General features: G+C 43.7%; 2 protein-coding genes across 2 annotated transcripts in view; both read left to right on the forward strand.

Annotated features, from left to right (window-relative positions):
* KIF26B (kinesin family member 26B) overlaps window positions 1-26,817 on the forward strand; it is a 585,415-nt gene that overhangs the window by 491,845 nt on the left and 66,753 nt on the right. Inside the window, exons 8-9 of the mRNA XM_075339602.1 lie at window positions 15,318-15,580; window positions 20,145-20,328. Coding sequence (XP_075195717.1) covers window positions 15,318-15,580; window positions 20,145-20,328 — 447 coding nt within the window. The remainder of the gene's footprint in view (window positions 1-15,317; window positions 15,581-20,144; window positions 20,329-26,817) is intronic.
* Window positions 1,528-4,320, forward strand: LOC142295811 (uncharacterized). The gene is made up of 3 exons (XM_075338904.1): window positions 1,528-1,965; window positions 2,141-2,695; window positions 4,309-4,320. The coding sequence occupies exons 1-3, from the start codon at window positions 1,528-1,530 to the stop codon at window positions 4,318-4,320; spliced, it is 1,005 nt and encodes a 334-aa protein (XP_075195019.1).

A 26,817-nucleotide genomic window follows, 5' to 3' on the forward strand; every position in this document is an offset into this window, starting at 1 on the left:
TTAAGATATTTCTTGGCCCAGTCTTGATGTTTTATCTTATGTTTCTTGTTCAAAGGTGGTCGTTTTTCAGCCTTCCTTACCTTGGCCATGTCCCTGAGTATGGCACACCTTGTGCTTTTTGATACTCCAGTAACGTTGCAGCTCTGAAATATGGCCAAACTGGTGGCAAATGGCATCTTGGTAGCTTCACGCTTGATTTTCCTCAATTCATGGGCAGTTATTTTGCGATTTATTTTTTTTTTTGCCCAACATGCTTTTTGCGACCCTGTTGGCTATTTGCCATGAAACGCTTGATTGTTTGGTGATCACGCTTCAAACGTTTGGCAATTTCAAGACTGCTGCATCCCTCTGCAAGACATCTCACAATTTTGGACTTTTCAGAGCCCGTCAAATCTCTCTTCTGACCCATTTTGCCAAAGGAAAGGAACTTCCTGCTGCGGTTCCTGTTGCACCAAGGTGCCGGCTACCATTCTTGGCCGTGACTCGGGTCGTCCAGTTGGCTGCTTCTTCCACCATGTCTAAGTGTGGAGAGGCGGCTAGTGCGCATGCGCGCGCCGATTTACCCCAGCCAGAGTCTAAGCCCGGTGTTTTGCCTACTGAGCATGCTCAGCCTGATTGTGTCATTTCTGAGACTAAAGGCTACTTTACACACTGCGATATCGGGCGCGATGTCGCCGTATGTGCGGCACGCCCTGTTCGTTAGCGCGATGTGTGTTCATCGCTGTGTGTCCATGTTTTTGTCGTGTGCTTACGGTCACATGTCACAATCTCTGTTATAGTCACCTTTCAAGCTATCTCGTGTCCCGATGTAATGAGGAACAATATTATCGTTGTGTAGCTGTCTCACCGCATGGATTTCCAAGTGTCATGGCGATATGGGCGTTGGTTCCCCACACAAAGTGCATCTTGATGTAGTAGAATTGTAAACTCGCTACACCCCTGCTTGCCTCGACTCATTTGTTTAATCAGCGCTATAGATTTTCATTGGTTGTTGGTAGTATAAATGTGCGCAGATGCGTGTTCATTCTTGCAGCTGTTGTCTACCCATTTGCGTTTGTCCTCGCACAACTTATTTTGGAAAACAACTGTCATCTGGACGCAACTGTCATCTGGACTTGCTTTTCTTTGCTTCAAGGTATGTGTTATCGGTTTTTTTTTAATTATTTTTTTAATGTATTTTTTAAACTCATTGTTTGTACTGATTTTGCTCCAATTTAATGTTAGCCAGACGTGTATGTGCTATAGTATTTGCTGTATATAATTTTTTAGTTTTTTTCTTTGTTTAATTTGGTCAAAATCATTGTTTGTACTGATTTTGCTCCAATTTAATGTTAGCCAGACGTGTATGTGCTATAGTATTTGCTGTATATAATTTTTTAGTTTTTTTCTTTGTTTAATTTGGTCAAAATCATAGTTTGTACTGAATTTGCTCCAATTTAATGTTTGCCTGACGTGTATGTGCAATTTTTTTTTTTTTTTTTTTTTTTAAATTTTTTTTTATTCTTATTTAAATCAGTGCTTGTACTGATGTATCTCCAATTTACTGTTTTACAGATGTGTACTAATAAGGAGGAATTCCTACGTGAATTCATTGAGGTGTACCAGACGCAAACACCCTTATGGAAAATTAAATCCCCCGAGTACAGCAATAGGCAACTTAAAAAGGATGCGTACCTTAAAATGATTGCAATATATGACAAATACCATCCTAATCAAAAAGGTACCGAGGATCTGGTTAAAAGAAAAATACAGGCAATACGCACAGTTTATAAGAAAGAACTGAACAAAATAGAGGAATCCAAGCGTTCTGGTGCTGGCACTGGTGATGTCTACGTCCCAACGCTGTGGTATTTTGATTTATTAAATTTCACAAGGGACCAGGAGCTTCACAGGCCATCAACCAGTAGCCTCAATATTGGTGGTGATATTCCCCCTGATGCGAACAATGAAGTGACTATATCTGAGGTATAATTTTTAAAATTGTCCTAATTGGTTTTAAAAATTGTTTTTGGTATTTTTTATTGATGATGAAATGAATATTTGTCTACTTTCCAATATATATGTAAAAGTGTACAAATTTTGTTTAGAAAAATAGATTTGAATGACAATTTTATTTATTCATGTTAATTTTGTATTGCAGGAGCCAACAACAAGTCAGCAATCAACATCTGAACAACTAATGGAAACTCCTGCTAGCCAATTAACCAATGTTGATTTGGTTGAGGCAGGCCCATCCAATGTGTCCTACACACAAAGTTGGCAAAGGAGAAAAAAAACCATCCCTCCAAACACTACTACAGCTGTAACAAAACTGATGGGAGTGGCACAAAACATCCTAGACCAGCACAACAGACCACCCCTTTCTGGTATTGCTATGTTTGTGGATGATGAAATGCGTGAACTGACCCCAGATCAAAAATACATAGCCCAATGTTTAATCCAGGATGTCTTACGTTTGGCAAGAGCAAAAAAACTAACAGACTCATCCTATGTTGCCATTGGCAAGGTTTCTCATCCTGTTGAACCTGTTGAACCTGTTGAACCTGTTGAACCTGTTGAACCTGTTGACCCTGTTGAACCTGTTGATCCTGTTGCTCCTGTTGATGCCCCTGAAATTCCTCAAGCTGCAGCAGAGCCATCAAGACAAGCACTTCGAAAGGGTGGTGTGCGTGGCCGTAGGTCACGCATGAGTTTGGTAAACAAACGCAAAAAGAAGTAGTTGTATTGTTTTTTTATATTATTTTCGTATGTTTTTGGTGAATATTGTATTCCTTCTGTTGCCTGATATTTCGTGCATATTTGTGAAAATAACAAATGTGTAACCATTCCACAGATAATAAACCTGCCATATGAAATAATGTGTTTTTCGATTCAATTAGGCACAATTTTTGTGAAAATGGTTTAAAACTTTTATTTTAATTTAGATTTATTTATTAACTTGTCTAATTTTTTTTGCAATTTAAAAAAATATTTTTCTGGTAAAATCTTAGTTTACAAACAATTAGACATACATGGTTAACATAGAAATCTACAAAACAAACATCATTTATTTATTACGTTGATTAATATATTTAAGGATTAGGGCATCATGCGCCGCAGAGGCTTCTTTGAGTCGGTTCGCAGACACATAAACATCATATAGTGTGACTATTTCTGTAAAAAAAACAACAAAAAAAACAGTTATTGTTATATATTTTAGCGTTTGGTTATAAAAATTAAATTAAACAATGAAAAATTGAAACATTTACCATTATGTTGTACACTCATGAAACTTACCATTACTGACAACTTGTTTTTCACGTTCATCTCCTGATGATGCGCTCATGTCCCAACCTGATCCTCTACCACCTAATTGAAACATAAGGTAATTTTGTTAGAGTATTAGCCATGTAGCTAAAGATTTTCCACTGTACTAACTTTGGAAAACCACATCAGTACCATTGTCCTCCATATTCTCTTCAGACGTTACATCAGCATCACCATGTCCTGATGATGGTGACAGAACATCATAATCAAGGCTGTCTGCTTCCTCATTTAAAATGGGTAGGCTATTTTCAGGGTTGGAATCCATGCTTGCAGACAGCTGCTGGACTACATTTTCATCAGTATTGTTGGTGGGCTGCCTTGACTCATTATTCAATGAGTTTACATCTGTTAACATTAAATAAAAACACTTTTCATTAAACCCAAACAACAACATATAATGTGATTTTTTGATCTAACAAATCACTGCAGACCGTTAATGATTTTAAAAACTGTTATGTTTTTATATTATTAATCAAAAATATAGATAATGTATGTATGAAAAAATTATCTTACCAGCTATCAATACCAGGCTACTTCGAATTTCTTCGATTCTCTCCTTATCTCTGTACTTTAAATCAGCCCATTTCTTCAGTACCTGCGTTGATGTGCGTCTGATATGAAATTTACGGAACAGGCCCCTGCATATTTTTTTCACAACACTCCTTTTATGTCCCATAGGACGTGGATATGTCTTTGCACATATATAGTCCAGTGCATCCATCCTTTTCACCAAGTATTGGACCTCCCCTTGGCCCTAGACCTTTGAACGTTTGTTGGTTGCCATTTTCCCTTTCAGTTTCGCTTTAGATCAGCAGGTACACAGTGTGGCGTGTCACATGGTCATTTAGACGTTTGTACGTCATGACGTTTCTTTATTTATATGTGAACAAACTGAACATTGTATGTCGCCGTAATGTACATTAGTAATACTTATGTGCTCATTTTTTTATGCGCAAATGGTTTTTTTTGTTTTTATCACTTTGTTTTTTGTGTTTATTAAAGAATTATCTTTGAATTATATTTTAGTTATGGAAAAGTGCCGTTTTTTTTTAAAATCATAATGTTTTATGTCATGTTTAAAACATACATATTAGTAAATTTAAATAATCAATCGAGAAAAATGATTGACAGAATGCTTGTACTGCTTAATTGTTTAGTTATCTTTTTTTGATAATTTGTAAAAGAAAAATTTTGCCCAAATAAATATTTTGTTTACAATCATACATTATTTTGTAATGATTAAACATGTTATCACAATAAACTTCAAAAAACTATATTCACAATGTTGTATTAAGTTACATCAAACAATTTACTTTAATAACACAATAAACATTTTTCAACTCAAAATCAGAATCTTTCCACACTTAAGGCAATTTTAGTTAAAAAAAAAAAAAAAAACCAAAAAAAAATTATGACTTACATTATTTAAACACAACCATGCAATCTCATGTTTAAAGAGCACCTAAACTCATGAATTAATTATAAACATGCTGCCATGACACAGCCCCTGGGCCATTAAAAAAATTACAATAATTAGCTCTGTTTTCCATTGCATCCATCATACTACGTGACAGGGGTGGCTGTGGCAAAAGATTATCCAGTGGGTTACCTTGCTGACGCCATGCCCCCAGCTCAACAACACCATTACTTGGATTTTCTACATCAACAAAGCCAGGTGGAACATATTCAAGACCATCTCTTTTTCTGAGAAAATTATGCAAATAACAGCATGCAAGCACAACATTGTCAATGGATTCAAGTTTTAAGTTGATTGGCATGGAAAAGATACGAAATCTACTGCTTAATATGCCAAAAGCATTCTCGACAACTCTTCTAGCTCTGCATAGACGATAATTAAAAATGCGTCTTTCAACATTCAAGCCTGTAAGTGGATATGGCCGTAACAAATTACGTAGTAATGGAAAGGCCTCGTCCGCCAAAAAAACAAAATTTAAATTTCCAATGGTATTTTGGTTTGTGGGTAATTGGAGTTGATTTTGTTTGAGCCGTAATGCAAACTCCGTATGTTCAAATACCCCACCATCAGAAACTCGGCCATTCATGCCGATATCAATGTACAGAAAATCATAAGTTGCGTTGACAACAGCCATAAGGATAATGCTGTGGTAGCCCTTGTAGTTGTAATAATATGAGCCAGAATTATGTGGCTGCATTATCCTTATGTGTTTGCCGTCAATAGCGCCACCACAATTAGGGAATTGCCATAATAGGTTGAATGTATTAGCAATTTTGTCCCAATCAGTAGGACTATTTGGCAAATGCATGTAGTCATGTAAAGCATGTGCTATTGCCAAACATGTCTCTGGAATTAATGAGCTAAGTAGAGAGCGGGACACTGCTGATGAATACTGAAGGTCAGTCAAACTGCGTCCTGTAGCCAAGAATCGAAGAGTCACCCCCAAACGCTCGTCTACAGGTACTGCCTGACGCATTACTGTATTATTGCGCTGGATATAAGGGCGGACTTTCTCTAAAAGGTATGAGAACAAGCTTTCCGACATGCGTAAGTAGTTTCGAAAGTCATGTGGGTTATGCTCTTGTAGGTCTCTTACAAGGTGCATGTGAGTATAGCGTTGTCTCTCTAGTAGCCATTTGCGTGCCCAAATTCTTCTTTTTCTTGTTCGGCATCGCATGTCATGATCCTCGGCAAGTGCAAGGGCTCCTCCGGCTACAAGCATGGCAGCTATTACGGCATTTTCCGGCTCACTACGCATATTTAGCCTGTATAACAGAGAATAATATAGTATTTGTTGTGGTATTTTCTAATAAAAACTTTTTGGGATAATAATAGCAAAATTTTATTTGGATCGCACAATAAAACCCCTTAACAAATATGATTATTATTCTTATTGGTCACAGTAATGTTTGACGTCTTTTAACCGTTACACTTTGGATGCCAGCAATCTTGATTAACATACAATTATGGATAATATAATATATCTAACTGTAATGTATTAAAGAAACACAAATACAGTCATGATATTGGCTAGTTAATAAATTAAGATAAACCCCATTTAATTCTACAACAATATTTAAATGTTATAATACAAAGGAAGACATAAATCCTATAAAAAAGGCCAAATATACAACAATTATAGTAAGAAAAAAAAAAATATAATTTAAAAAAAAAAAACTCACATGCGAAGTTTATCTCACAGACGAATGACGCCTAACTAAACGCCGGACACGGAGGCAGCAGGACACGTCCAAAACCGACGAAATGAACCTAGGAAATGAACCCACCAAATGGATAAACGCTAAAAGGATGTTAGCGTATTACATATATTATGGTCCAATCATGGAGCAGATGCGTTAGCAAATAGGAAACAAGTAGGCGTATTGAACATTTAAACCACCATACACGCCCGTATCGATGATGACGCAAGAGGCAACAATTTTTAAAGTCGCTTTAGTAGTGTCACACGTAACGTTAAGTATGTTGAAAGGAACGAGCAACGATAGTTACAAAGAAATTACAACGATTTTTGGGAATTAGGACCCGTGTAGCCGATTAGCGATAAATCACGCTTTTGCGACGATTTTACATCGCTGAACGCTGTTACACAAAGCTATATCGCTAACGATTGCGGAAGTGCGTCACCAAAACCGTGACCCCAACGACAAAATTCCGGCGATATCGCAGTGTGTAAAGCCCGCTTTAGTCCTCAGTTCATGCTACGGAGCATTCTCCCACAATTATTCCTGACAGCCTCTTTGCACAGGTACTTGGACCTCGTGCTGTGTCTAAGTTCTGGAATGTGCCTACTGAGCATGCTCAGGCAGATAGTCTGATTTCTGAGTCTGTTGTTCAGGCTACTGAGCATGCTCAGGCACTTAGTGCATCAGAGGCTAGGTCCAGTAAGGACCTCACTGAGCATGTCCGTGAGATGGCAGGCCCTGATAGAGCAGAGGGTGTCAGGTATCCTGATGACGTGGCCACTCCGGACTGGCTCGCAGAGGCCCACCCCTATGATCTGGCACCTCACCATTGGTCGTCAGACAATGACTGGTGAAGTGTTTGGGGCGTGGCTGCCATGAGGTCATCATTGACGTGGCGGGTCCGGAAAGGCCGCTGGTGACGCCGCTGATGATATGGCACTCTGCTATTGGACCTTGGTGGTTCTACCCTGGGTTTGGGGCGGATCTAGGTTATAAAAGGGGCTGGAGACAACATGGAGATGCGCAGTCTTCACTCATATTCACTTAGAATTCATAGAGGCATAAGCTTTGTTGGAAGCGGTATGTAGGGCTAGGCGAACGGTGCCTGTCACGCCAAGATTCGTGGCTCAGCACATGAGGGTCAGGCGCCGTTCTTCCTTGCTACCGTTCCTGTTGTGCTATAGCAGTCCAGTGGCGTTAACTGGGCTGCAGCTGCTGCATCACCTGTCCAGTTGTGCCTCCTACGCAAACGGACAGCATACTTGCTGCGTCACCTGTCCGTGAGTGCCCTCTACGCACACGGACAATGCACCTGTTACGCCAACTGTCCGGTTGTGCCTCCTACGCACACGGACAGCATACCCCAGGACCCCTGTGGAGCTAACAGGGTGTTCCAGGATTGGGTGTGTGAACCCTATTATCCTCCTTGGCTTCCCAGTCTACGCTACTGGTGTGATCCCTTGGCCTGACGTGTCCTTTACACACATGGCCATTCGAGTAGTGACCAGAAATGCTAATCGAAGGACCGCTCGGCCTGTCGTGTCTGACACACGTGACCAACAGGGCGCTGTTGCAGCGGTCTTCTCGGTCAACGCTACCTGGTCATCCGGTCTGACGTGTTCCCTGCACACGTGGTCGGGGTTGCGCCAATTCCACCGACACGCTAACTGGGTTGTCGTCCGGTCTGGCATGTCACTACACACGTGACCGGTTCCCTGGGTTATCTCAGAGCCATCCAGCTCTATAGTCTCCACCTAACCGACAGGGTGCCAGCAGCTTCATTACCATCTGAAGAACGGTGGGCCCTGACTGGCGATTGGGATATATACCCCCTGGTCCTAATCTGCCAGTTCCCTCGTAACAAAGCACACCTTATATCGGGTGTTGATGTTGCGGAGACACGGGGATCAGTGGGTGCTCTCGTCAGCTGGCCCAGCCACCTTTAGAAAGACTATGGGGAGATAAGGTATGCACACCAGTGACTATGTAAGGGGAATACATGGAATAGCAGAAACTGCTGTGTGAATACTGACATGAAAAATTCAATAGCTATATGTAAGAATGAAATGTGAAAAATGGAATCTGCATTACTGCCATGAATATATGAATAAAGAGAAATTTAGCTACTGAATTGATCAATGCAATAGAGCCCCAACACTACGCCAAAGTATTTCTCTACGTTGGGGTCCCTAGCTTGTGTGTGTCCTCTCATGCAGTTAAAAAACTTACCGTGTATGGGAAGCTGAGACCCAGGCTATATATACGATGTGGATTGGCAATAGGTGTGTATGGGGAGGGTTCATAAACGAAAAACTACTAACAAATACGAAATAACGTTTGGAACTCCATTCTATGTCTAAACTGGGTGCAAAAACCTAAAAAAACATCACTATGGGGAGATAAGGTATGCACACCAGTGACTATGTAAGGGGAATACATGGAATAGCAGAAACTGCTGTGTGAATACTGACATGAAAAATTCAATAGCTATATGTAAGAATGAAATGTGAAAAATGGAATCTGCATTACTGCCATGAATATATGAATAAAGAGAAATTTAGCTACTGAATAGATCAATGCAATAGAGCCCCAACACTACGCCAAAGTATTTCTCTACGTTGGGGTCCCTAGCTTGCATTGATCAATTCAGTAGCTAAATTTCTCTTTATTCATATATTCATGGCAGTAATGCAGATTCCATTTTTCACATTTCATTCTTACATATAGCTATTGAATTTTTCATGTCAGTATTCACACAGCAGTTTCTGCTATTCCATGTATTCCCCTTACATAGTCACTGGTGTGCATACCTTATCTCCCCATAGTGATGTTTTTTTAGGTTTTTGCACCCAGTTCCGACATAGAATGGAGTTCCAAACGTTATTTCGTATTTGTTAGTAGTTTTTCGTTTGTGAACCCTCCCCATACACACCTATTGCCAATCCACATCGTTTATATAGCCTGGGTCTCAGCTTCCCATACACGGTAAGTTTTTTAACTGCATGAGAGGACACACACAAGCTAGGGACCCCAACGTAGAGAAATACTTTGGCGTAGTGTTGGGGCTCTATTGCATTGATCAATTCAGTAGCTAAATTTCTCTTTATTCATATATTCATGGCAGTAATGCAGATTCCATTTTTTCACATTTCATTCTTACATATAGCTATTGAATTTTTCATGTCAGTATTCACACAGCAGTTTCTGCTATTCCATGTATTCCCCTTACATAGTCACTGGTGTGCATACCTTATCTCCCCATAGTGATGTTTTTTTAGGTTTTTGCACCCAGTTCAGACATAGAATGGAGTTCCAAACGTTATTTCGTACCTTTAGAAAGACAGCATGGCCCAGGGCTCATCCCAACTGAACGGCCGACCTCCTTAACCGTGGGAGGAACACTACTCAGACAACACAGGATGAGGGAATCACAATAGTAAGACTTTATTGGATCCCCAAACAATTAACGGCATATGACACATAACCAGCAAAACACACAAATGTAACAGGCAACAGTTTCTCACCCTTCCGCTGGCTCACCAGGGATTTAGAATGTCCGTGCCTCAGAGCTTCCAGGGCTACTTACTCCACTCCAGCAGCACCCTGCTTTCGGCAGGCACCCACCGAGACTGGAATAACACCACATTTAGGAAGTTGGCTGAGGTCTGCAAAGTCTGTAGCCAGGTGACCAAATTGACCCAACCTGGGTTTCTTCCTTAAGTAGTCTCTGGTATGATGATATGATATAATCCTGGCAGCCGGAGTCGAAATCCCTAGACTGTGGTTATGGTCTCCAATCGGAATCGGAGTCCCTACATCAACAACTGGTGACTCCAAGAAGTCCCTTTTTATAGCCAGAGCCTTCCCTTAGGATATACTGTGCCCTTATCGGATTGGTTGTACAAGGTTGCTTCTCTTATTGGATGAATTTCAAGCTGCAGGGATAATGTTCATTTAAATGATGTGGACAGAAAGACTGAGGATATTTACATGTAGTCTGCAGTCCACAAACCCAGACAATGGCCACTGAGGTAATTTACATTAGATTAGCAATACACAACTTCATTACAATGGACGCTCAAAGGGGCCTGGTAGAAACAATAGTTTAGCAAGCATGAGTTAACACACAGAAGAACAATACGTCTGGCTAATGTAAGAAATTTAACCCACGACACACATTGAAAAAGTGTGTGTCGTCACATTCCTCCCCCTTCTTAATTAGCCAGATGGGAAAATGGCTGAATCTTGATCAGGTTTATTGTTGATGGGACGGCCAGATGTGGTAGGCCTCTGATCACCCTTCTCCTCTTGACGGAATTGTCCTTTTTAATGGTGAGGTCAGCAACAGAGGCTCGCATCTATACACCTCCCCCTGATTACCTCCTCCAGGTTGAGAAGCCATATTGCGGACAAGCACTAAGGTGGGGTCCATGAGTTGGGCTTGCATAAATTTCTTACGATCAATCTTCCCCCAGTCAATAGGCACAGTCTGGTTAGGCTTACTCATGGTTGTTAGCTCAGAAGTGGATGATGGAGACTGGGAATGTGAATTATCCTTTGAAAATATGTTAGAAAGATCCACATCGGGGTCCTGCTTGGCTTGGAAGTGGGTTTTTGCTGCTACAAACTGGCTGGATAGTCCTTGTTCTAGGTCATACTCCAATATAACTGGTGTGAGCAGGTAATCCACAAGCCCCCACTTCCCTCTGGGTGGTATCCGAAACAACAGGCTTGGTGAGGCCATCCATGAACCCCACTTCAATTTCCTCCTGGTTAGTCCCCGAAATAACAGGTGTGGGGAGGCTGTTCATAAGCTTCATATGGACCTCTTCCTGGTCAGACCCCAAATTTACTGGTGTGGGGACGCTGTCCATAAGCTCCACCTCGACCTCTCCCTGGTCGGTCCTTGGGTCCAACTGCACACATGCCAGAGGGATGTCCGAGCGCTGGCCCTCAGCCAAGGAGATGGATAATTGGGAATCTGGTAAATGGTCTTCTGGGGAAACAATAACTGGGCTTACCAGGGTAATGGAGGAACCAGTGTCTCGTAGTCCCTGGCTCTGTATGTCACAGACCTTGTCCGGCTGAGCTGGCAGATGGGCTCCAAGCATGGGGCCTCGGTTTTGGAGACAATCTTTATCCATATATCCAAGGCGCCTACATGTATAACAGCGCTGTAGGATGGGCAAGTCACAGGCCCTGTTTGTAGACCTTTTTTTTGGTGCAGCTTCTGCTGGGTAGTGGGACCATCCTTCTCGAGCAGCTGGTGTTAGCAGTACAGCAGCTGGAACCCCATAAACAAATTCCAGAACACAAGCCCTCTCTTCTCTTTAGGATTTAGGCCCCAATGCAGCCAACAACTCTGTGGCTCGGGCTACTTGGGACCAAGTTGATTCCCGATTGTCACTAGATCCATGATGTGGCACATAGTTTAAATCCTCTGGGTCAATATCGGCGAGATCCTCATCGCCCTCTGCATCATTCTGGGCATCCCAACAGACTAATTTCCGGATCAAGTCTGACCGAGTGTCAGCGTTTCTGTAGTCAATCTTTTGCATCTGGCACAGAACCTGTAGCATCAATTTACTGATGCGGCCGTAACTCCTCTCCGGTCCTTTTCCTGTGACTGAACTGGTGGGGTTGGACATGGCAGCGTCCGAAACCTGAATGCCTCCCCTATGGCCTGCTGGGTATGCGTATGTGCCTCCCTGGTTGTTGAGCCCTGAACGGTGTCCGAGAACACCAGTCCTCTGCAGCTCCCCTGGATAAACCAGGCTTCATAGGATCCCATTGCTGCCACCAATTGTGGAGACACGGGGGTCAGTGGGTGCTCTCGTCCACTGGCCTGGCCGCCTTTAGAAAGACAGCATGGCCCAGGGCTTATCCCAACTGAATGCCTGACCTCCTTAACCGTGGGAGGAACACTACTCAGACAACACAGGGTGAGGGAATCACAATATTAAGACTTTATTGGATCCCCAAACAATTAACGGCACATAGCACATAACCAGCAAAACACACAAATGTAACAGGCAACAGTTTCTCACCCTTCCACTGGCTCACCAGGGATTTAGAATGTCCGTGCCTCAGAGCTTCCAGGGCTACTTAGTCCAATCCAGCAGCACCCCGCTTTCGGCGGGCACCCACCGAGACTGGAATAACGCCAGATTTAAAAAGCTGGCTGAGGTCTGCAAAGTCTGTAGCCAGGTGACTAAATTGTCCCAACCTGGGTTTCTTCCTTAAGTAGTCCCTGGTATGATGATATGATAAAATCCTGGCAGCCGCAGTCGAAATCCCTAGACTGTGGTTATGGTCTCCAATCGGAATCGGAGTCCCTAGATTGAAGCCATGTAGCCAAGTGATCCTCTAGTCGGAGCCAAAGTCCCTAGACCGAGTCCACAAGGCATCCTGGTTCTGATCCCCTAGCCAGCTCCTAAGAGCTTAGACTGGATCATGCAACATCTATCAACAACTGGAGACTCTAAGACATCCCTTTTTATAGCCAGAGCCTTTTCTTAGGATATACTGTGCCCTTATCGGATTGATTGTACAAGGTTGCTTCTCTTATTGGATGAATTTCAAGCTGCATGGATAATGTTCATTTAAATCATGTGGACAGAATGACTGAGGATATTTACATGTAGTCTGCAATCCACAAACCCAGACAATGGCCACTGAGGTAATATACATTAGATTAGCAATACACAACTACTTTACAATGGACCCTCAGAGGGGCCTGGCAGAAACAATAGTTTAGCAAGCATGAGTTAACATACAGAAGAACAATACATCTGGCTAATGTAAGAAATTTAACCCATGACACACATTGAAAAAGTGTGTGTCGTCACAGATGTCATTACACCACACCCCTCCTCATTACAGAGATGCAGATCACCTGATTTACTTAATTGGTAGTTGGCTCTCAAGCCTATACAGCTTGGCATAGGACAACATGTATAAAAATTATCATGTGATCAAAATACTCATTTTTCTAATAATTCTGCACTCAGTGTAGAGAAGAGTGAGCCTGAACTGTAAAGGTTTGTACCGAACACTTTTTCAAAGAAAATCAGAGTTCCAGTTTGGAGTTCGGGTGCTGTACGTATGATGACCACTGGAGGAAGCATCAGGGTGCTTGGGTACACTCAGTGCTCAGACTAGTAAGAGCTGCGTGCAGTCTTTGAAAGGCTCTCTCGAGGGGGTAAAGTCGACGTTATCAAATGTAGTGTGTATAAAAAATAAAACCCGTCGTCCCCCGCCCAGAAGTGTTCTGTTTATGGTTTGCTCTATATGAGTGCAGACCCGAACTGCCCAATCAGTGACTTCCATTGGAGTTCAGGTCATGTTCAGGTCCAAAACATAACTTTGTCTAAAGTCTAGCTGAACCCAATGAACCTGAACTTCCATGAGTCCACTCAGCTCTATTAATGACATTTGCAGTTAGTCAGCCCCCTGTACAACTGCTTTACCGCTTCATGCTTTTATTTTTTCTACTGGAAAACACTGTTAAAGGAAAAGTAAGAAATTCTTCATTTTCAGAAAAAGTTATTGTAGTGAAAACTTGGTTTACAGAAATAGGTTTCTATATTATATTCTACTCCTATCATGACGGACTTGTATACAAAGCCTAATTAGAATTTATCAATTCCTCTTCTATAAAAGGAATAGAAATACAGAAGAACTGCCTTTTTTAAGCATCCAAGGCAAAGAAAAGGCTGAATGTAGGTGTCTGGTGTCATGTGATTAAAGGGGGCTTTACACGCAACGACATCGCTAACGAGATGTCGTTGGGATCACGGAATTCGTGACGCACATCCGGCCTCGTTAGCAATGTCATTGCGTGTGAAACGTACGAACGACCGCTAACGATCAAAAATACTCACCACATCGTTGATCGTTGACACGTCGTTGAAATCTCAAATATCGTTGCTGATGCAGGACGCAGGTTGTTGGTCGTTCCTGAGGCAGCACACATCTATACGTGTGACACCCCAGGAACGACGAACAACACCGTACAGGCGTCCTCCAGCAACGAGGTGGGCGTGTCTTTCCTTCGGCTGCTCTCCACCCCTCCACTTATATTGACCGCCTGCCGTGTGACGTCGCTGTGACGCCGCACGAACCGCCCCCTTAAAAAAGAGGCAGTTCGCCGGCCACAGCGATGTTGCTAGGCAGGTAAGTACGTGCAATGGGGACTAACAATATTGTGTGCCATGGGCAGTGATTTGCCTGTGACGCACAAACGACGGGGGTGGGGGCTTTCACAAGCGACATCGCTAGCGATGTCGCTGCGTGTAAAGCAGCCTTAAGTGTCAGGTGTTTTTGTTAGGCAATGGTATGGCTTAGTGGTTAGCACTGTTGTTTTGCCATACAGGAGTTCGGATTCAAATCCCACCACCGACAACATCTACAAAGAGTTTCTATGTTCTCACCGTGTTTACTCCGGGTTCTCCAGTTCCCTTCCACACTCCAAAGACATACTGATAGGGACTGTAGATTGTGAGCCCTATGGGGGTCAGTTATACCAATAAATTAGTGGCACTATATAAGAGAGTATAATAAATTATATGAATTATAAGCAGCTCAAACCCAGCAATGTTTGTGAACATGTCACTCTTATGGGGTTATCCACAGAGTAGAGAGGGAGATGTGTTGCTGGTATAATTTTCTATTGTGAGCAACTAGGATTATTCCCCAATTTTATCATCACTTATGTAACTATTTTTTACTTAAAAGACTAATGCTGAAATTTTATCTTAACGCAGAATAAATATTTACAGTAAAAACTGATACATTTCTATGTTTTTCATTTTGATATCTGTGTCTGACAGGTAAGTCATACACTATGATTGGCAAGGATGACTCCATGCAGAATCTTGGCATTATCCCCTGTGCTATTTCATGGCTCTTTAAGCTGATTAATGAACGGAAAGAAAAGACAGGAGCTCGGTTCTCGGTCAGAGTGTCAGCCGTGGAAGTGTGGGGGAAGGAGGAAAACCTGAGAGACCTGTTATCAGAAGTGGCTACTGGCAGTCTTCAGGATGGGCAGTCTCCTGGAGTCTACCTGTGTGAGGATCCAATATGCGGCATGCAGGTAACTAGAGTTTTTTCTTTAGAACAAAGCTATATGGCATGCTTTATATGCTGATGAAATACTGATGGATGTGTGATAATGGGTGTTATTAGGATACATGGACTAAGTTCAGGATGTTAAATGACTGTGAGCCACAATATTCAAGTCCTTCGGCGCTTGTTTTCTGGCCTCTTTACACAGGCTGATGAAGAATCATGGACACAGAACGATCATTAGTGGGACAATCTGTCCCCGTGCATATCAGTATGGGGACAGATTGATCTACTTGTGATTGTTCTCTTTCCATCATTCTTTATCAGCCGGTGTAAAGAGCCAAACGACTTGAATATTATCGATTGCGGTCAATTAACAACTCCCTGAGCACAGCCCATGTAAATGCATCCTAAATGTGTGATATGTTAGCATTTGAGATCCCACTTTAAACTTTTGCCCAGGGCCCCTCCTTATCTAATACTGGCCTGGCCTGTGCAATATAAGTAAAGGATTTGTGTTCCAGCATAAACTAACCAATCACCTGATCAATAAGCATCATTTTGTTCGTTTGTTGGGTGATTGCCAACATTTACACCCATGAACTCTCGTCTGCGCTGCTGGTACTTATAAATGTGGATGCTACACACACACTGTATGTGAGACACACATTGTATGTAACACATACAGTACATACACACGTAGTCAAAATTGTTGGTACCCCTAGTTTAATAAAAGAAAACCCCACAATGGTCACAGATATAACTGGAATCTGACAAAAGTAATAATAAATTAAAAATCTATGAAAATGAACAAATGAAAGTCAGACATTGCTGCTTTTCTGCTTTCACGGAATTTAAAAACAAAATAAAACTCATGAATTACGCCTGGACAGAAATGATGGTTCCCTTAACTTACTATTTGGTTGCACAACCTTTTGAGGTAATCACTGCAATCAAACGATTCCTGTAACTGTCAATGAGACTTCTGCCCCTCTCGACAGGCATTTTGGCCACCCCTCAAGAACAAACTGCTCCAGTTGTCTGGTATTTGAAGGTTGCCTTTTCCAGACGTCATGTTTCAGCTCTTTCCAATAATGCTCAAGAGAATTTAAGTCAGGGCTCATAGAAGGTCACTTCAAAATAGTCCAATGTTTTCCTCTTAAGGGGGCTTTTCACGCAACGACATCGCTAACGAGATGTCATTGGGGTGACGGAATTCGTGACGCACATCCGGCCTCGTTAGCAATGTTGTTTCGTGTGAAACGTACGAACGACCACTAACTATCAAAATTACTCACCTAATCATTGATCGTTGACACGTCGTTCTAATCCAAAATATCGTTGCTGTTGCAGGACGCAGGTTGTTCATCGTTCCTGAGGCAGCACACATCGCTACGTGTGACACCCCAGGAACGAGGAACAACAGCGTACCTGCGTCCTCCGGCAACGAGGTGGGTGCCACTTTCTTTCGGCTGCTGTCCGCCCCTCTTCTTCTATTGGACGACTGCCGTATGACGTCACTGTGACGCCGCACAAACCGCCCCCTTAGAAAGGAGGCGGTTGGCCCGCCACAGCTACGTCGCTAGGCAGGTAAGTCCGTGTGACGGGTCCTAGCGATGTTGTGCGCCACAGGCAACGATTTGCCCGCGACGCACAACCGACAGGGGCGGGTGCTTTCACTGCGTGTAAAGCAGCCTTTAGCCATTCTTGTGTGTTTTTAGCTCTGTGTTTTGGGTCATTATTCTGTTGCAAGACCCATGACCTGCGACTGAGACCAAGCTTTCTGACACTGGGCAGCACATTTCTCTCTAGAATCCCTTGATAGTTTTGAGATTTCATTGTACCCTGTTCAGATTCCAGACACCCTGTGCCAGATGCAGCAAAGCAGCCCCAGAACATAATAGAGCCTCCTCCATGTTTCACAGTAGGGACAGTGCTCTTTTCTTGATATGCTTAATTTTTCCATCTGTGCACATAGAGCTGATGTGCCTTGCCAAAAAGTTCCATTTTTGTCTCATCTGTCCATAGGACATTCTCTCAGAAACTTTGTGGCTTGTCAACATGTAGTTTGGCAAATTCCAGTCTGGTTTTTTTATGATTTTTTTTTCAACAATGGTGTCCTCCTTGGTCATCTCTCATGAAGTCCACTTTGGCTCAAACAACGACGGATCGTGCGATCTGACACTCATGTTCCTTGAGCTTGAAGTTTACCTTTAATCTCTGCGGACATTTTTCTGGGCTCTTTTGTTACCATTCGTATTATCCATCTCTTTGATTTGTCATCAGTTTTCCTCTTGCGGCCACGTCCAGGGAGGTTGGCTACAGTTCCATGGATCTTAAACTTCTAAATAATATGTGCAAGTGTAGTCACAGGAACATCAAGCTGCTTGGAGATGGTCTTATAACCTTTACCTTTAACATGCTTGTCTATAAATTTTATTTCTAATCTCCTGAAACAACTCTTTCCTTCGCTTCCTCTGGTCCATGTTGAATGTGGTACACACCATGTCATCAAACAAACAGCACAGTGAGTATCTGTAGGCCTATATACAGGCCCACTGACTGATTACAATATTGTAGACAGCTGTGATACTAATTAGTGGACACACCTTGATTTAACATGTCCCTTTTGTCACATTATTTTCAGGGGGACCATCATTTCTGTCCAGGCCTATTTCATGATTTTTATTTATTTATTTATTTATTTTTTAATTCTACGGAAGCATTGTTGAAAAGCAGTGTCTGACTTTTATTTGTTCATTTTCATAGATTTTTAATTTATTATTACTTTTGTCAGATTCAAGTTATCTCTGTGACCATTGTGGGTTTTTTTCCCATTAAACGAGGGGTACCAACAGTTTTGACTACGTATGTATACACACACTATATATTACATACACATGTATTACATACACATAGCATAGACTCATGTATACACAGAGCACATGCAGATCTATACGTGGAAAACATACATATAGAGACATGCATACATAAAGCACATACATATATAGACATGTATACACATAGAACATGCATACATATATAGACATATATCACAAAAGTGTACACCCCTGACATTTTTGTATATATTTTTTTATATATTTTCATGAGTCAAATGTAAAGATATGACAGTTTGATACAAAGTAGTCATTTACATAACAGTGTAAATTTGAAGTGCCCATTAAATAACTCATTACACAGCCATAAATGTCTAAACCGCTGGTCATAAAAGTAAGTACACCCCTCAGTGAAAATTACCAAATTGTGCCCAATTAGCCGATTTCCCTCCCCAGTATCATGTGACTCATTAGTATTACAAGGTCTCAGATGTGAATGGGGAGGTGTGTTAAATTTAGCATTGTCGCTCACACACTCTCTCATACTTGTCATTAGAAGTTCAACATGGCACCTCATGGCAAAGAATTCTCTTAGGATCTGAAAAAAAGAATTGTTGCTTTATATAAATATGGCCTAGGCTATAAGGAGACTGCCAACATCCTGAAACATAGCTGCAGTATGGTGGCCAAGACCATACAGCAGTTTAACAAGACAGGATGCACTCAGAACAGGCCTCGCCATGGTCGACCAAAGAAGATGAGTGCACATGCTCAGCATCATATCCAGAGGTCGTCTTTTTAAAATAGATGTATGAGTGCTGCCAGCATTGCTGCAGGAGTTACCGGGGTGGAAAGTCAGCCTGTCAGTGCTTAGACCTTACACAGTAGGCTGTATGAAATTGGTGCATTGTCTGTTGTCCCAAAAGGAAGCCTTTTCTAAAGATGGTGCACAAGAAAGCCTGCAATCAGTCTCTTAGGCTAGTTTCACACCTGCGTTGGACGGGATCCGTAGCATTGCGTTGTGTGACGCATGTAACGGATGTGTTGCATATAGTGGCACAACGCATGCTACAGATCGTACAAAATAACGCAATCCGTTATTAGTTTTTTTTCCTTGACTTTACACATCTGAGCATGTGCAGTTGTGTAAAGACAGCTGCGTTAACGGAATCCGTCAAATGACGCATTCTAACGGAATCCGCCACCATAGGCGTCCATTATAAAAACAATGGACGCCTAACGGATTCCTTCAGGTTGCGTTTTTTTGACACTCTGCCAAGCGCAGAAAAACGTTACATGCTGCGTTCCATCTGCCCGACGCAGCGTCAAAATAACGACGCTGCGTTGTCCAGCGGATGCAACGCAGACACTTGCGTTACAGTGCGTCGTCAATACAAGTCTATGGAGAATAGCGCAGTGCGTTAACGGACTGCACTATTCTCCATAGTGACGGAATGCGCTGAACGCAAGTGTGAAACTAGCCTTACCTCATGTGCAGAGCATAGCAGCTTAGGTATCCAGGGTTACAACCACTCATATTGTGACAGTTAGTTTCTCATGGTCATAACCATGCATACCTAAGCTGCAATGCCATGCACATGAGGTAAGCAACATAGCTAATCAAGAGAACAATACTACATTTCTAATTGGAGATATTTGCTAATATTGTTATTACACCTACCACATATTGAGATAGGATCTTGGAGATGGGAATACCCCGTTAAGTATCGCTCATTATATTTCCTCTGTGTCTAGTTGCAGAACCAGAGTGAACTGCGAGCACCAACTGCTGAGAAAGCTGCCTTTTTCTTGGATGCTGCTATTGCCTCACGCAAATGCAGTCAACGGGATTGTGATGAAGATGACCACAGAAACTCTCACATGCTCTTTACTCTGCACATTTATCAATATCGCATGGAGAAAAGTGGGAAAGGCGGCAGTAAGTATAAATATAGTCTGAAAATGTTATTAAATCTAAACTTTCACACTCTACTGCAAACCGCACTATTGCACATGCTATACCTGTGTGAAACATAGCAATAGAGAATGAACTTAGTTAAAAAGTGCCAAAAGCTTAGCATTTATTGGTTCAGTCCTTGTTCATGCATTTTGTACTTTTTCAAAATTCCATCCAGTTTGAAACAGAAAAATGATTACTATTAAAAATCTGTAGTCTAGAATTAGACCATCAAAGAATTAGACATCCCGCATTATCAAAGGAAAACCAAACAGCAGATACTCAGCATCATAACATTCATAAGAACAAAATTATCCCTGATATCAGTAAGACTGATTCAAAGGGTGGTACGATACCTACAATGACCTTTATTAATATCTATCTTTAAGCCCTAATCACTTTCGTGATTTTCTTTATTATAAAATTCCCCTTCATTCTCCTTATAATTCTTCTTTAGCTCCTTTGACGTTTGTAGGGAGTCTCAAATAGACATCACAGGAGGATGGCCTTCCATTCACTTCTCCTCAGCTTGTATCACCCCCTAAAACAGGACATCAGGGGGTGGTACTATGGTCACTTACATCTACTGTGACCGCAGTGTCCTGATGATGTTCTGTTTCAGATGAAGTGACAAAGAAGTGATAGCTTCTGTCCCCACTCCTCGTCACTTCAGTTACCGCCTCTACATTACCTACTTCTGAACACCACTGCCTCCTTCCCTTAAATGAATTGTATTCAGAGAGCTTTGACAGAAACATGGTGATTGACACCAGTATCGCCTCCTAATGATTCGTTTGAATGCAGTGAAAGAAGCTGCGGGGCAGCAGTACTGTCACTCACACTTCTCTCATCCCCTCTGATAATGATTTTTTTCAAGGAAAGAGACTACAGTGTCAGAAGCATTGACTGTAGTGGCAGAAACAGAAGTATGGTGGCAGCCACTGAAAGTGTGGGCAGCAGGGACGGAGGCTACGGTCCCTTCTCCAACACCCCTCAATGACAGGTTATCATCAGGGGACAGTAGTGGTAGAAGCTGTTGTAAGTGACCACATCACCAACACCTGTTGACTTCTGTTTGGGGGGGGTGATAGAAGCTTTACTGAAGGGTCTTCCTCCTGTGATGTCACGTTTAAGACTCTCATCATCCGAAACTACACAGAATCTATATATATAATTGCCTTATTCTGTCTGTCTGTCTGTCTGTCTGTCTGTCTATCTGTCTGTCTGTCATGCTCCGAAATTGTGTCCTTACGGTGACACAAAGCTGATTGGCCGCTGGGCTCGCCATGGCCCCGCCCCCCCACACGGATTGGCCTCTCTCCCCGGCTCTCTGCAGGCCCCGCCCCCCTCACGCAATGCACGCTCGCTCTGGCCCAACTGACACGGAGCCGCGACTCCCAGGTGAGTACACACACACGCATCAGATCACACTCACTCTCACACTCACTCTCACACACACCTCCCACATCACAACATGCTGGGATATCACTTGCTTCTACACCGGCTCCGTCAGGATCCCGGCAGCGCCAGACATAACCTTGCGATGCTGGGATCTTCACGGAGGCCGTGAAAGCTGGTAACCATTATACACATCGGGTAACTAAGGTCCCTTAGTTACCCGATGTGTATCATAGTTACCAGTGTACACCGGCTCACACTCACTCACACATCACACACACATCACATCGCATCCACACATCAAGGTCCTGCAGCGGCGGAAAATACAGACACATAACAGCACACACACATAACAGCACACACATACACACAAATCAGATCACACTCACACACACCTCACACATCACATCGCATCCACATACTCACAACATCCTGGGATATCGCTTGCTTCTCGGCGGCGGTACTGTGCTGTTAGCTTCCAGGACCTGCGGGAGGATCACATGGCCAGAAGCATGTGATACCTCCGGATGTTGTGAGTATAAGCGCGTATGTGCGATATCGTCAGTGTCTGTGTGTGTGAGTGGATGCGATCGGGTGTGTGTGAGTGGATGCGATCGGGTGTGTGTGAGTGGATGCGATCGGGTGTGTGTGAGTGGATGCGATCGGGTGTGTGTGAGTGGATGCGATCGGGTGTGTGTGAGTGGATGCGATCGGGTGTGTGTGAGTGGATGCGATCGGGTGTGTGAGTGTCGGCAGAGGAGCACGGCGTGCTGGAGGAGGCTGGCAGCAGAGAGGCTGATCATGGGGAAGGCTGGGAGGAGAGAGGCTGATGCTGGGGGAGGCTGGGAGGGGGAGGCTGGGACGAGGGAGGCTGATGCTGGTGGAGGCTGATGCTTGGGGAGGCTGATGCTGGGGGAGGCTGGAAGGAGAGAGGCTAATGCTGGTGGAGGCTAATGCTGGTGGAGGCTGATGCTTGGGGAGGCTGATGCTGGGGGAGACTGGGAGGGGAAGGCTGATGCTGAGGGAGGCTGGGAGGAAGGAGGCTGGGAGGAGAGAGGATGATCCTGGGGAAGGCTGGGAACAGGAGGCTGATGCTGAGGGAGGCTGGAAGGAGAGAGGCTGATGCTGGGGGAGGCTGGAAGGAGAGAGGCTGATGCTGGTGGAGGCTGATGCTTGGGGAGGCTGATGCTGGGGGAGACTGGGAGTGGAAGGCTGATGCTGAGGGAGGCTGGGAGGGGGAGGCTGGGAGGAAGGAGGCTGGGAGGAGAGAGGCTGATCCTGGGGAAGGCTGGGAAGGGGAGGCTGATGCTGGGGGAGGCTGGAAGGAGAGAGGCTGATGCATGGGGAGGCTGATGCTGGGGGAGACTGGGAGCGGAAGGCTGATGCTGAGGGAGGCTGGGAGGGGGAGGCTGGGAGGAAGGAGGCTGGGAGGAGAGAGGCTGATCCTGGGGAAGGCTGGGAAGGGGAGGCTGATGCTGAGGGAAGCTGGAAGGAGAGAGGCTGATGCTGGGGGAGGCTGGAAGGAGAGAGGCTGAGGCTGGGAGGAGAGAGGCTGATGCTGGGGAAGGCTGATGCTGAGGGAGGCTGGGAGGGGAAAGCTGATGCTGGGGAAGGCTGGGAGGACGGAGGCTGGGAGGAGAGAGGCTGATCCTGGGGAAGGCTGGGAGAGGGAGGCTGATGCTGGAGGAGGCTGGAAGGAGAGAGGCTGATGCTGGCGGAGGCTGATGCTGGGGGAGGCTGGAAGGAGAGAGGCTGATGCTGGTGGAGGCTGATGCTTGGGGAGGCTGGGAGAGGGAGGCTGATGCTGAGGGAGGCTGGGAGGAGGGAGGCTGGGAGAGGTAGGCTGAGAGAAGAGAGGCTGATGCACACACACACACACACACACACACACGCGCGCGCGCACTGCACAACACACCACACACACACACACACTGGGAACCACAAACAACTGCCCTACACAGACACCCACACATACAGACAACGCTGCACACACACAACACCCAACACACAAATATACGCACATACCGCACAACACACACATTGCACAAAACATACCTCCCCCCAAAACACACCACACACACACAAACCGCGCAACACACACACACAACGCTACAGACACACAGCGCTCCACAAACAACGCAACACACGCAACACACATACAACACCGCTCTCACCCCCCGCCACACCCAGACAACACCCAGAACATGTACAGCGCCTACACAAACACTTGGTAACTACACACAACAACATCTCTATATATATATATAACAAAAATCATACATGAACTACACAATATGTAAATTCTAGAATACCCGATGCGTAGAATCGGGCCACCTTCTAGTGAATAAAATAATCTCATGTAGCAATTAGCATGATAGGGAGAATAGTAATGAATTTTTATAATAAATCAATTTACAAAAGTGGTTTGTCACAATGTCACTGCAGGATAGCCAGGGCTCCTACTCTGTCCCTCAAACTACAGTATAAGGATCCTAGGCTATCCCTGGATTAACTGATGGTGGGGATGCTTGGGTCTCATACTTTGCTATGCTCCTGAAGAATACTAATCTGATTCCCCCTCCCAGCACCCTAGAAAAAAAGGGGCAGAACTGCAAGGGAAAACACAGGCAAGACTTACAGGGGAAAACAGAAGCACAATATCACCAAACTAACGCAATAATTACGCTAGGGAACTTAAGATGAAAAGCAAGTCAGACAAAGAAGCTACACCAAGCTGCAATAAGGAAGGAAAGGAATACACCAACAGTACACTGCAACCCCAGAAGCAGCCACCAGTAATGTCTGAATGACACCCCCTCTACAAACCAGGATAGAAAGCTATAGATGGCACTACTTGAATAGTCCAGCCAGCCTATATAGGAGGAGAGCAGAAATGACTGATTCTCCCACACCATGTGTCTAAAGAAGTTTAACATCCTAGACCAGCAGATAATTAACTATTGCTAAACTTCCGGAGAGCAACTAACTTGTATGTCAATGCCCGTGTTTCCCCGTTCTCCGGGCTGATCAGAACCATCAGTGAAATTAGCAGGATTCCTTAGACCCTGACACCGCCATGGCAGCTGACGATGCTTGAAAAAACTGCCTTGTGACATGGTTAGGTCTTAAAGATAGATAGTTATGAAATGCATTGTAGGTATTGGACAACCCCTTTAAGCATTTCACATTAGTAAAAATCAACTTAATAAAGTCGCTTTTCTAATATAAAATTTTCAGTTAAGAATATTGTGCTGATTATGACATACATAGAGTCGTTGCCAAAATTTTTGAAGCTAACACAAATTTTTGTTTTCACAAAATGTATTTTGTCAGTGATTTAGATTTTTTTAGTCAGGTGTTTCTAGGATTACTGAAGTACAATTATAAGCGTTTCATGCATTTACTTATTCTTGACAAATACATCAAGTTTATGGAAAGACTCAATATTTACAATGTTGACCCCTATTTTTCAATCAAGATTTCTGGAATTTGCCCTGGCATGCTGGATATTAGCTTATCAGCCAGCTACTGACTTATGTCAACCCATCCTTGTCTAATCAGTGATTGGGATTTATCATAATTTCTGTTGACATCTTTGCCCATTTGCTTTTAGAAGATTGACCACAAGTTCACAATATGAATAAGATGTGAAGAGGTTCCTGACCTAAAATGTCAATGTTTCGTTCTCCAAGCCTCTTAGTTATCATTTTTGTATTGTAACATGGTCTCCATCATGCTGAAAATAGCATTGTTCATCACCAAACTGCTCCTGAATGGGTGTAAAAAGTTGTTCTTAGAGGATATTTAAGTGGCACTCTGCAAAGTCAGGTGTTACAATATCTGTGAATTTTGATGGTGTGAGAAGCCATTTTTACACACAGATATAATTACTGTAAGAGCTACTGTGAAGTTTGGTGTGTAAAGCCCCGAGAACTACCGATCCCAGGAGCAGCAACGCTGCTCCTATGGGATTGAGTGGTGCTGGAGATCAAGGAGGCCAGCCGGTGCCATAGCACATGGAGATCAGGTCTTCTAAACTCACCTGCTCCTGCTGTCCATGGTGCAGAATCTCCATTTCTGCTGTGTCCGGCCACCGCAGTCTCCCCTCTGCAGCTACTTCTGGGTTGGCTGTGCAGTGCATAACTGCATATTCATGAGAATAATTAGCCGGGCTGGAAGCAGAGCCAGCAGCGGCTGAAGACAGTGTCGCTGGAGATGGGTGAGTTTATAAAGCTTTATATTATAAATGTATGTGTTTTTCTGATACATGTTTCACAGAACACACCACTGTGTGTTCCATGTGACATCAGTGATGCCAGAAAAAAATGGACATGTCTCCATGCGCAAATCACGGACACGTGTTTACGCCGCATGGAGACATGATCAGTGAAAAATCACTGATGTGTGCGCAGATCCATTAATTTTAATGGGGCTGCGTATGTCCATGATTCTGGTACGTATAAAAACTGTCACATAGGTACCAGAATCACTGACATGTGAAAGAGGCCTTAGTATGTTCTAATGAAACTCCCATTTACAGCTTAAAGGGAACCTGTCACCACTTTTTTGGACTATAAGCTGCGGCCACCACCACTGGGCTCTTATATACAGCATTCTAACATGCTGTATATAAGAACCCAGGCCGCTGTGACAACAAAAAAGAACACTTTATAATACTTACCTAACGGTCGCTCTGCGGTGGAATAGGGCCTAATGGGCGTCTTCGTTGTCTGGTGCTGGAGCCGCCTCTTTCGGCCATTTTCGTTCTCCTTCTTCTCTAGCCGCGGTGCATGACGGGTCCGACGTCATCCACACTCGCCAGCATTCCGATCCTGAGCAGGACCGGCGAGTGTGTATGACGTAGATGCGTCATGCACACAGGCTTCAGAAAGAGGATGAAGATGACCGAAAGGGGAAGCGCCCGCACTGGACAACGGAGATGCCCATTAGGCCCCAGTCCAGCGCAGAGCGACCGTTAGGTAAGTATTATAAAGTGTTTTTTTATGTTGTCACAGCGGCATGGGCTCTTATATAGAGCATGTTAGAATGCTGTATATAAGAGCCCGGTGGTGG

This window comes from Anomaloglossus baeobatrachus, chromosome 3, assembly GCF_048569485.1.
Source record: "Anomaloglossus baeobatrachus isolate aAnoBae1 chromosome 3, aAnoBae1.hap1, whole genome shotgun sequence".
Classification (NCBI taxonomy): Eukaryota; Metazoa; Chordata; class Amphibia; order Anura; family Aromobatidae; genus Anomaloglossus; species Anomaloglossus baeobatrachus.